The sequence below is a fragment of the Myotis daubentonii genome, chromosome 3, assembly GCF_963259705.1.
Source record: "Myotis daubentonii chromosome 3, mMyoDau2.1, whole genome shotgun sequence".
In the NCBI taxonomy this organism is placed as follows: Eukaryota; Metazoa; Chordata; class Mammalia; order Chiroptera; family Vespertilionidae; genus Myotis; species Myotis daubentonii.
The window spans coordinates 74,937,015-74,949,911 of NC_081842.1; the positions used below are offsets into that span (position 1 = coordinate 74,937,015).

A 12,897-nucleotide genomic window follows, 5' to 3' on the forward strand; every position below is an offset into this window, starting at 1 on the left:
CAGTTGGGGGCGAGCAGGCTGGCAGGAGGGCAGTTGGGGGCAAGCAGGCCGGCAGGCAGAGTGGTTAGGGGCAATCAGGCAAGAAGGCAGGGGAGTGGTTAGGAGCCATCAGTCCCAGATTGCAAGGGCTATGTCCAACTGCCGGTTTAGGCTCGATCCTAGTGGGACATTCCCCAGGGGGCCCCAGATTGGAGAGGGTGCAGGCCAGGCTGAGGGACACCCCCCAACCCTGTGCACAAATTTTGTGCACTGGGATACTAGTCTAATAATAAGGGTAAAGGAAGGAATCATAGTATTGCTAATCTTGAGGAAAGAGTTTCTGTGTACAGATCAGTGTCTTTGAAGTGTTTTTAGAAGAGTGTTTTAATTTTAATGTGACTTCGATTCCAACTGCAGGACTTGAGCCTTTGCTGGAGCCATAACGACAAAGATTATAACCTCAATGAAATGCAGGACTCAAATAAACATCCACAGTGTAGAACATGATAATCCACAAGGGCAGTTCTGCCTCCCAAGGGTGTTCAGTAATATGTGGGACATTTTTGGTTTTCACCATGACTGATGGGCAGGGGAAACCACTGGCATTTAGTGGGTGGGGCCAGAGATGTGAAACATCAATGCCACCCAAGAAGAATCATGCTGACCACCTGCCAGTCATCCTCACATCTCCCACTGTGCCCACAGGTACAGTCAGGGATGACAGTAAGCAATACAGAGCCACAGATTCATGTTTGCCATTTAATTGCATTCAGTTTACTGATTTTTCTTAAAGCTCTTCCCACAAAATAGTATCATTTTCATCATTAGTATGTGATTAACAAAGCAAAACACTGCTTTGTCCAAGTACTACATGACGTTACAGGGGACCTTGAAGATATCCTATATAATAAAAAAGCCTAATATGCTAAGCGTGTGGTCGTCTGTCCGTCCGTTCAATCAAAGAATAATAATATGCTAATGATATCCCAAGGCTGCTCAACTGCTCGCTATGATGTGCACTGACCACCAGGGGGCAGATGCTCAGTCAGTTAGCTTGCTGTAGGGTTCCAGCTGATTGGGGTGACACAGTCCCTAACTGTACTTTTCTTAAAGCTATGGTCCCTGGAGTCCATAAATCTGGGTTCATGTTCTAGTTTTGCTACTTAATAATTGCGCTTTGTGTTGCTTATTTGACCCTGGGCCGGACACACTCTGGAGCCCTCCCACGTTCCCACCCCAGCTGGTCAACCTCCTGCGTCCCTCCCTGGCCCAGATCATGCACCGGTGGGGTCCCTTGGCCTGGCCTGCACCCTCTTGCAATCTGGGACCCCTCAGGAGATGTCAGAGAGCCGGTTTCGGCCTGATCCCACAGGCTAGGCTGAGGGACCCCATTGGTGCACGAATTCATGCACCAGACCTCTAGTTGTTATATATTCCACACAAACAGTTTGAATATGTTAGGAGAAGCAAGCACTTGAACTCTTGTACTTGACTTGGCCTCTCCTGGTGGACCTCAAGCTCCTGGAGGGCAAAGTGGCTCGTAGCTCTTTTCATTGTCAGAGACTGGCACAGTATGATGCATAGTATGGCACTGAGAAAGGTGATGTTGTTTTTTTACTTAGTGTTAAGGGGTGACACAGTCCCTAACTGTACTTTTCTTAAAGCTATGGTCCCTGGAGTCCATAAATCTGGGTTCATGTTCTAGTTTTGCTACTTAATAATTGCGCTTTGTGTTGCTTATTTGACCCTGTGCCTCGTGCCTTGGTGATCTTGTCTGTGAAACCCTACCTCTGAGGGTTGAGATTAAATGAATTAATATATGTAAAGCCATTGGAACAGTCCTGGTACATAGTATACATTAAGTATTAGTTGTTATTAACATTAATTTTTTATATAATGTTACTGAAGACTCCTGAAATATTGTTATAGTTCTGAAAATTAAATAACGTATTTTTGAGACATTTATGGAAGTTTTATTTTTTTAATTTTAGATACTGTTATTAAACACCAAAACTATATTAGCTTGACAAGCAGTAGGTTGTAATTTTTTAATGTATCAATATCTATACATAGTTATGATTTCATTACATGGTCACATTAAAATAATGTACTCAGAAACCATCTTTTATGTTTAAAACTCAGAGAAAATGCAAAATTGCCAACATGTCAGTTGATATTACATTTTAAGGACTGAATAATTTGCATGAGCTTAAGAATTTTATTTTCTGATTAAGTATTCTCTAATGTAGTAACTCAATAGTAATTGCTTATTTAAACCAGCTGTACCTGGTGTTTTGTAGCAATAGGGGGTTCACATAAGGGCATTTTTCAGTGACTGAAGTTTATTCCTTTAATTCTCAGGATGTTCTTGTTTTTCAGCCATTTTTATGGAAATATTTCTGAATTACATGTCACCTTTCCCTGACTGCTCAAAATTGGTTATGCAGCTGAGTGAACCAAAGGGCATAAGAAGCCATTACAATCAACATGACATACTTCTCAAAGCTTACATTTTGCTACAAGATTTAAGGGGAGGTTGCACGAAAAGAGGGGAACCAGACATTTAAATTAAAATCACATATATTTGGATCAGGATGTAAAATTCATAGAAATGTTTAAAGTAAAATGTGAAACTTTAAAGAATGTTCAGGGTTATGGAGCCTGGAGATTACATCCTTCTCATAAAAGGTGCTTCAAGGAGAAGCAGTATAACTCTGTGTAGTTAACAATGTTTCACATTTTAATGAAACTGTGCCCTTGGGGTTATTCTACTGGTGAGGCTGTTAGCAGTTCTTTAAAGTAGACTCTGTTGGCAGTTTTATTGACTGCCTCCCTGTCAAACCTCAAAGAGAAGTCAGCTCTTAATCCAGTCACTCTCTCCATGTATGCTTCAGTTTTCCTGTTCTTCAGTGCTTCTAATTGTGGTATCTAAAAATTTCCAGAAGTTATTAGTGGAACATGAATGATAAAATAGTGAACATCACTTTACACAAACACACATCCATGTTCTTAGTAAGAGTAGGAAGGTGCCTGCCTACATTTCCTTCCTACAGGGAGAAAAGCAGCAGAATTCCTCCCTCCCTCTTGATAGAGGACTTTCTGTTATTGGTGGTTGTTTTGCTCTGTGTTGTTTTTATTTTAAGACTTTCACAAACAGCAGTGTGGTGGTTGCCAGCGGAAAGGGGTGCGGGGAGAAGGGAGTCCTAATATATAGTGACAGGAGACTTGACTTTGGGTGGTGGGTATACAGTGCAATAGACATATCTTGTAACATAGAAACCCACACCTGATACCTGTATGTTCATGTTGACCAATGTCACCCCAGTAAATTTTAAAAATTAAAAAAAATATATTGAACTAAAAAGAAAAGACTTTCAGATCAGTTTTAGAGCTTTTGGAGCAAAAAAATTGAGGGGCCCCTACAGAGATTTTTCATACACCTCCTGCTCCCACACATGCATAACCTGCCCCATTATCAACATCCCCCACCAAAGTAGTACATTTGTTATAATTAACAGACCTCTGTTGGCACCTCATTACCATCCAAAGTCCGAAGTTTACATTAGGGTTCATTTTGGAAGTTGTTCATTCTATGAGTTTGGACAAATGTATAGCGATACATATCCACCGTTAGTATCATGCAGAGTATTTTCTCTGCCCTGAAAATCTGTGTTCTGCCTGTTCATCTCCCCCACCACAGTCCCCAGCAACCATTAATCTTTTTACTGTCTCCCTAGTTTTGTCTTTTTCATAATGTCATATAGTTTGAATTGTATGTACATAGCCTTCTCAGATTGGCTTCATTAATGTAGTAATATGCAATAACATTCTTCCATATCTTTTAATGGCTTGACAGTTTAGTAGTAGGTAAGTTTCCATTGTTTTGATGTAGCACATTTTATTTATTCATTTACCTACTGAAGGGTATATTGGATGCTGCCAAGTTTTGGCAATTAAGAATAATTATGATGAATATCTGTGTTCAGGTTTTTGTGTGGACAAAAGTATTCAACTCCTTTAGGTAAATACCAAAGAGTATGATTATTGTATTATATGGTAAGAGTATGTTTAGTATGTAAGAAACCACCAAACTGTCTTCTAAAGTGTCTATACTGTTTGCATTTCCACTACCAATGAATACGTGTTCTTGTTGGCCCACATCCTCATCAGCATTTGGCGTTGTCAGTGTTTGGGGTTTTGGCCATTCAAAAAGATGTACAGTGTTATCTCATTGTTGTTTTAATTTGTATTTCCCTCATGACATGCTGTGTAGCATTTTTTCATATGTTTATTTGCCATCTCTATATCTTCTGGGAGGTTTCTGTTAAGGCCGTTGGCCCTCTTTTTAGTACAATTATTAGTTTTCTTAATTGTTGAGTTTTAAGAGTTCTTTGTATATTTTGAATAAAAGTCCTTTTATCAGTTGTGTCATATATATATATATATGTATATGTATATATATTTCTAATATGTGGCATGTCCTTTTATTTTCTTGATTGTTTCTTTCAAAAGCAGACATTTTAAATGTTAATGATGTCCAGATTTTCAATTATTTCTCTCATGGATCATACCTTTGTTCTTGTATTAAAAAGTGATCCAACCACACACAGGGCCATCTATATTTTTCTTGTTTTCTTCTAGGAGTTTGCTGATTTTGCACTTAGGTTTGTAATCCATGTTGAATTAATTTTGTGAGAGTGTATGATCTGTATCTAGATTAATTTTCTTTTTCATGGGGATGTCCAGTTGTTTTCAGCACTATTTGTTGAAAAGACTGTTTCTACTCCATTGTATTATATTTGCTTCTTTATCAAAAATCAGTTGACTATTTATGTGAGTCTCTTTCTAAGCTCTGTGTTATATTGCATTGATGAATTTAGCTATTCTTTGCCAATAGCACACATGCTTGATTACTGTAGTTTATAGTAAGTCTTGATGTCAGGTAATGTCATTACTACAGTTTTTTTCTTCTCCTTCAATATCGGAACTTTAGAATCAGTTTTATGATAACCACAAAATAACTTGCTGGGATTTTGACTGGGGATGCACTGAATCTATAGGTCAAGTTGGGAGAACTTTTCTTTTTCACTTTGAGTTTCTCCCTGAATTCCTATAGATTGAGGCTTCTGGAAATATGGCTGGATAAGCACGAAAGGATTCTATTGCTCACATACTACAATCCTCATATAAGCTTTTGTATATTATTTTGAAGGAACAGTGGTACAAATACTACATAATGGATGAACATAAATCATTTATACTTACCCTATAAATAACGTGTGTGTGTAAAAATGGATATCTTCTGAATAACATTCTGTATAGGCTATTTTTTGAAGATTTTAGATTGTGTTTTGTTCACAAATTAATATAAAGAAAGAAGTAGGAAGATAATAGTTAATAGAAAGGAAAATACACTTAGAACATTATATTTTTTGTGATAAAATATTTATAAGTGCCCTTCAGTAATTTTCATGCATTTAGAGGGAAATGTCGAGCCTCTAGGAGCCCTCCTCATCATTCATATAATATGTGTATCTATCTTGTTCAGATATGAAAATTCATTAAATAAAAATCTTGTTAGAAATATTATAAAATTGACTTTGATTATCTCCTAGATTGTCAGAAATCCCATCTTAGTAGTAATTGGAGAGGTTTTTTCTTGTCCTGTTTTTCATAATATCTTGCCTGGGTTTGAAATTTCTTAACAAATGTTTTTCCATTTTCATTATAATAGATCTTATTAAAGCTTTTATAAAAAGTCACTCTTTAAAAAAAGGTATGGATAAAGTGAAGTGACTAAAATAGAATGAGTTCCTGATTATTATAGGTAATTGCTGAGCATGCTGAGGCAGGCTTTTGACTACTTTACTTTTTGGACCTTTTCTATCAGAATGTTCTGTTAAAATTATAAATTCGGATCTCTCTATTCACTATGGTAGTCATTAGCATCCCATTCTAAGTGCTAAAGAATTCTGTAAGTTTTGTCAGAGAAATAAAGAATAGCATTTATGCATTTCAGGAAGCAACAGCCTGGGAATAGTTGGTGAGTCATAAAAAAAATCAAATGTGGTCTTTAAATCTCTAGAGCTCCAGTATTCCAGTTTGTTAAAGCGGTACTCATCAGCTACTAGTGTTAAAGAACTTGTAAAAAATGGTTAGACTCACATGCTGGTATGCTGATAATACAGGTGCCCGACTTTTGTATTTTGAAAGGAGTTGAAATGAAAACAAAAAAACAAAAAACAATCTATCCTGAAGTTCTAAAAGAAAATATATTACTAGAAAAAACTGAATGTTACCCAAAATCAAGATAAAGAAATAGAATTATACAAATCAGCTATCCGGTGACTTGAAGTCATGTCTCCATTCTTCCCAACTCTTGCAGTTACCTCTTTATAAATGAATTTTAATATTGTGCAATAAATTCTATCCATATCCTATTTCCTATGTTTTACCAGTTAACTTTTGCATAGTTTTCTATTTTGTTATCTTAACTTAATAAAGTGGATAGCTAAAGACGAAGGAGTAACTAAAAAAGGAATTCACTTAAGGCAATGGCAAAAAGGACTGGATCCTTTTAAGAATGCCTTAATGAAGAGTGTTCTAAATAATGAGGAGAAAAACAAATGAAATAAAACACAATTGAAAAGACAGTAGTAGAGTGCCCAAACTAGGAAAAGTTTGACAACATACATTCTCCTAAACTCATGAACCTACTCTTGCTCTTAAACTACTTTTCTTCATTTTTGTGCTAATGGTCAGCGTTATTAATAGCAAATAATCCAAGCAGCATTTCTATTTGACTTTTGAATGCATTGTAAGTATTTAGTCTAGAAATAATCCATTTGTTTAGGTATTTAATTTTGTCACTATTGCTTTGTTTAGGCCTGGTAGTGAGAGGAATTGTGGAGGACAAAAAAGGAAATAGGAAGGGTGAGAACATTTTGTTTAAAGATATCTCTAATAGAGTTATCTTCTTGCAGTGAAAATGAGCAAACAAGCTTTGACTGGAAGTATAATAGATTGCATCTGTCACTTCTATATCAAAAATAGTCAGTGTTCCTAACTATGTTATCCAAATAAAAATTAAATGTTTTATAGCAGCTTATTTTATCATATTTCATTTATTTTTATTAACGCATAAAGTCTCCACGAAACAAATTAACCTTATTCTGTAATCCACCAGAAACAATAGCAATAGGCAGTGATTTGTGCATGGCATTTAAAGTTTCAGCTGAAATTTAAATCTTACATATAGGAAATATGTGCAAATGAAGTCAGATTATACATTTAATTATGTGGTTATGTGGTTTTTCTTTTTAAAAAAATCTTATTTATAATCAGTTGGCTCGAAACCTTTATCTTGACAGCTACACTTGAAATTCACATTACAATCAAGTATATCCTTATCAACAAAATGGTTACCTTTTATTATTCAAAATTTAAATAAAATTTTCCTGTTCTCTACTCAAGATGTTTTAGGTATATATCTTAAATCTGTATTTCTAGACAGAATAAGAAATAGTAGTAATTCTGAGGAATACAGGACAAATCAGTAAGAGGTGATTAAATTAGCACAATCTTAGAATTTAAGCCTGAGGATGGATTCCAGTATTGTTGTTTGTTGTTGTTTATTCCCCCAAACTCCTTTATCACCTGTCAGAAGTAGAGAAAGATAAATGACTTAAGTGATCTATGGAAGAAGAAGGCAGAGTGAAGGGCTAAGAGGAATGTTTGTGGAATCTTTGAAGAGAATAATAGAATCAGTACACTAAAGATGACTGGATACATCCCTTTGTCACTCCTAATGACTACCTATAAGAGGTAAATTATGATACTTTAGAAATTAAAGTTCTTTACAGTTGACTATTGAATGTTCAAATATTATGTAGAGACAGGTGTAGATTAAAGAAGAAATAATTTGAATCTACATTAAATCAATCTGTTTTGCTTCTGTTTACAGAAGGGAAAAATGGCTTTCCTTTCTTTTCTGTAAGTTGAACTGATAAATTTGATGTCATAAATTTTTCATGTCTCATCTAAACATTTATTTATGAGCTGGGGTGTGAAGCATTGTATGCATTATTATCTAAAGGGCATTGCTAAGTTATCTACTGTGCTTTAGGAGAACTTGGAAAAATGAATAAGTTATGGTGAATTTAATTCACATAATCAATAAAGATAAAACATTCTTGTCCCTCTACATACAGATCAGTTCTCCCCAAAATTCTTCTACCCCAGCCAATTTACAGGTACTGTAATGCTTCAAAATGAATTAGTTCTTCAGAAGGACAGTCCATAATCACCTTGAGAATACAATATGAATTGTGCTAAGTGAGGTCTGTTTCCAATTACAATCATAGCTGTAACACAGTGTGCTTGTCTGGAAATATCTACAAGTTCAAGGTTGTTGCTACACCACACACATTGGTTTGGGTGTCTGTCTCAACGACTTTCATTATACCTTTTCCATGTCTAAGAATTCATCCACTTCAAATAAAATCCACTCCATTATTTAAACATACCAGAAACTTGGTAATTACTTAAATATTATCAATTAAAGTGGAAGTCAAGTTCTGATGGTAGTGGACTGTTTCAGGTAATGAGGGAAACGGGAAGATAGCTATGGAAGAAAAGTTCTTGGAGGAGCATACATCTTGCTCAATAGCCTTGGCAGTGTGTGCACCTAGCACTGAAGAATTTCTCTGCAAATACCTAAATTAGTGAAGTGCAATTGTTGTGTTTCTTGGAATCGGAATAAATTGTTTGGGGTAGGAATTGTGTAAATAGCTTGCTTCTTGAGTTTGTTTTTTTTGTTTTGTTTTTTGTAAAGGAGAATAACCAGATCAACAAAGTATTTTTATCAGTTAAATCTTGCTAGTTCTCAGAGAATGTAATTTATCTTAAAGGGAATTGTGGAGAATTAGCTGGCTATGTTGTCTTCTGATCTGAAATGCTATGACACTGTGATGCACATATCTTTAATCAGGAATTATTTTTGTTCTATGATCATTATTTGATAGCTTTAATTCCATAAGGTTCAATCAAGTTCATGACCATATAAGGCATGATGACTTTATGGTTGGAATTGTTATTTTGTTAAGAATCACTGACTGCATTAAAATCAGTTTATAACTATACAGTTTGTACTATTTTCTCTTTCAATTTAGTAACAATTGAAGATATTTTGTCTTATCACATATGAGATATAAAGAGAATCTTAAAATTGCTAAAAAGAATAGGCTCTTAAAATTGTCATGAAGTTATGTCTAAATGTGTTAACCTTTTAAAAATTATTTGGCATTAATTGAAAGAGACAAAGACTTGAGATTTTAGTAATTTCATGACAGTATTCTGGCATATCTGAGGTATGGTCTTCTGTTTAGGCACTCGAATTTATTTAAAAACCTTTATAAGTGGGAACATAACACCCCACTTCTTGAGTGTGGGCTGTGCATAATTACTTTCTTACAAAGAGTACAGTAGGGAAAGGGGGAGAAACAAGAGTAACTTTATAGTTTACAGTGAAGAAACATTGACAGTTAATACATCACCCAGATGATCAAGATCAACATCAGCACTGATCAGTTCTATTGATAGTGTGGACCGTTGACATGAAATGCTTCAAATGTTACTTTACCTCTGTTGTCTTTCTTATCAGACCAACAACCCCTGTCTAATCATGAGAAAAACATAAGATAAAACCCAATTATAGTGAGTTAGAAATAAATTTTTACATAATGTAACTAAGTGTGGATATAAACACAGATTTGTCATCCCATCTCAGTTAGATAAAGACAGAATGACTAAATCTTCCTCAATGTCACTAGATTTTGAATTAAATTGTCAATTTCTTTGACATTGACTACTCTTCTAAAGGTGAGTAATGCTAGAGGAGTAATGGCTTAGCAACAAGTTTAAACTCTTTATAAATACTAATATTAGGAAACAGGTGAATATTAAAGCACGCTAGATTGATACAGTGAGTGTAAAAATTAAGCCTACATCTCCAACAAGCTAGTTAACACCCTTGAAAAGGAAACTGCCTAAATTTCAGAACAGATTGTTGTTTGTCCCAGTGAGGCCACTTGATTAATTAGTATGGCTTTTGTACCAAGTAGCAATCAGGTTATTTCACATTAACAAAAACAACTTCCAAAGCAGAAAGTGTAATACACATAGAAATAGAAGTACTTGTTATTGGCTTTTTGATGCTATCTACCAGACAAAATGGAAAACCCATAGTGGCATAGAAATATATTAGTTTTTAGCAGAAGCACAGACTTTTATAGATTTAGTTAATCGATTTTAAAAAAATAACATTTAACTTGAAAATTCATTTTCCATATGAAGGCTTGGGAAGAAAATACTTGGACTCAAACCTGTTTATTTTAAATACACAATTTTTTAAAACCCTGCCTGATTTAATTGGTTTGTAGGAAAGTAGACTACATACTGGATACATACATATTTTATATGGAACAAAATAGTTTCTAAGTTCTAGTATGTGCTATAAATCAAAGACCGAAGAAAATTCTATAATACAGATAACCAAGAATAATGTGTATTACTTCATTGTGTGTTTCTCCTTTCCTCTAGAACAATGTCTGCATTCAATTGTTTTTAAACTACGCTTTTGCTGTTCTTTTTTTCCTCAGGCCTTTTCTGCAATATGTAGGAGAAACTTGTCTATTTATTCTTTATATAATAGCACCCTTGAGGGACAGTGTGAGCTCTTTCCATCTATTAATCAGAGTTAACTAAGTGAGTTTATTTCAGCAGATGTTCAAATGGCAGACACCTTCTCAAAGCCAAATGTCTTCCTTTTGAAAAGCATTCACTTTACACATCAAATAAACAGCATTGTTATATTTTTTTATCCTAGTGTGCTGACAGGCAGAATTCACCCGTCACCTCACCAGGGTCATCTCCCCTTGCACAGAGAAGAAAGCCCCAACAGGACCCTCTGCAGATCCCACATCTTAGCCTGCCGCCTGTGCCTCCCCGCCTGGATCTGATTCAGAAAGGCATCGTTCGTTCTCCCTGTGGCAGCCCAACTGGTTCACCAAAGGTAAATCGATTTTATGAGAAGCAGATAGTGATTTTACATGACAGTTATTGATTGCTCAGCTTCTTTTAAATTTCATTTCTCATATTTCTTGTGCTCTTAATTGTTCCTGAACAATTTTAATAGGTTTCTCATTTTGTATATTGTGAACTCACTGTCATATTCCTGGCTTTTTTATTATAAAAGTTGCATAATTATTCAGAGAGAGTACATGTCTATAACAGCCCACTGACTTGCAAAAATAAATAGCAGAGTAAGTACAGTTATTCTATAAAGTGGATTTAAAAGGTCATTACATGTATTAAAATACTCTTATCAAATGATATTTTATATTCAGTTTCATAGTGTCATGACAAGAAAAATGTGACGGGAGTATATTTGCATAAGGGCTTAAGGTGTGATAAATTATCACCCATGTTTCAAGGTGACTCAGAAGAGGGAATTATATGTACTTTTTATACCCGAAGCAATTAATTATAAAGAATTACATTATTTGCAGAGTAATTACATTACTGTTTAATATTAGGGACATAGTTCTAACTCAGCAAATCTAAGCCCACAGTTTATTTTAGTTCTTTGCAGTCTGCAGATATTTCTCCAAATTTGATAAGGGCATATTTTGCTATCTTAAGCACAAGATTTAAAAAATTTCATTTGGCATTATGCTTTGCAGTCTAAATTAGTTGGAAGCACAATATTTCATTAATATTTGATTTCTCTATATTACAGTTAATTTGGTTTTAAGATCATATTAAAACTTCTTAGGATGTTATTTAGGCAGAGTTATGCAAACACACAATATATTCCTTTTCTCTTAATATTCAAAGCATAAATCAGCCCTGGCCTGGGTATCTCAATGGGTTGGAGTGTCGCCCCCATGTGCCAAGATTGGGGGTTGGATTTCTGGTCAGGGCACATACAAGAAGAAGAATAAATAAAAGGCATCCAAATCGGAAAAGAAGAAGTAAAGTTGCAATTATTCACAGATGACATGATATCGTACATAGAAAACTCTAAAGACTCCATCAAAAAACTACTAGAACTAATAAATTTATTTGGCAATGTAGCAGGATACAAAATTAACACCCAGAAATCTATGGCTTTTTTATACGCCAAAAATGAACTCACAGAAAGAGAAACAAAAAAAAACAAACAACAACAAAAAAAAACGATCCCACTTACCATTGTAACAAAAAATTTAAGATACCTATGATTAAACTGAACCAAGGAGGTAAAGAACCTGTACTCAGAAAATTAAAGGACACTGAAAAAAGAGATAGAGGAAGACATAAACAAATGGAAGAATATACCATGTTCATGGACTGGTAGAATCAACATCATTAAAATGTCCATACTACCCCAAAAAATCTATAGATTCAATGCAATCCCCATTAAAATACCAACAGCATACTTCACAGACCTAGAATAAACTCCAAAAATTCACATGGAATTAAAATAGACCCTGAATAGCCACAGCAATCCTGAGAAAAAAGAACAAAGTTGGAGGGATCACAATACTAGATATTAAGCTATAGTACAAAGCCACTGTACTGAAAACTGTCTGGTACTGGCACTAGAATAGATATATAGATCAATGGAACAGAGCAAAGAACCCAGAGATCAACCCAAGCCATTATGCTCAATTAATATTTGATAAAAGAGGCAAGAGCATACAATGGAGTCAAGACAGTCTCTTCAATAAATGGTGTTGGGAAAATTGGACAGATACTTGCAAAAAAATGAAACAAGACCACCAACTTATACCATACACAAAAATAAACTCAAAATGGATAAAGGACTTAAACGTAACACGGGAAACCATAAAAACTAGAAGAAGCCATAGGCAGCAA

The 12,897-nt window shown here is 34.9% G+C and overlaps 1 protein-coding gene across 9 annotated transcripts in view; it reads left to right on the plus strand.

The window, feature by feature from the left end:
* CBLB (Cbl proto-oncogene B) overlaps positions 1–12,897 on the plus strand; it is a 247,443-nt gene that overhangs the window by 167,867 nt on the left and 66,679 nt on the right. For all 9 annotated transcript variants that reach the window (XM_059687925.1, XM_059687931.1, XM_059687932.1 and 6 more), the window contains one exon: positions 10,865–11,050. In XM_059687925.1, the coding sequence (XP_059543908.1) occupies positions 10,865–11,050 (186 nt within the window). The remainder of the gene's footprint in view (positions 1–10,864; positions 11,051–12,897) is intronic.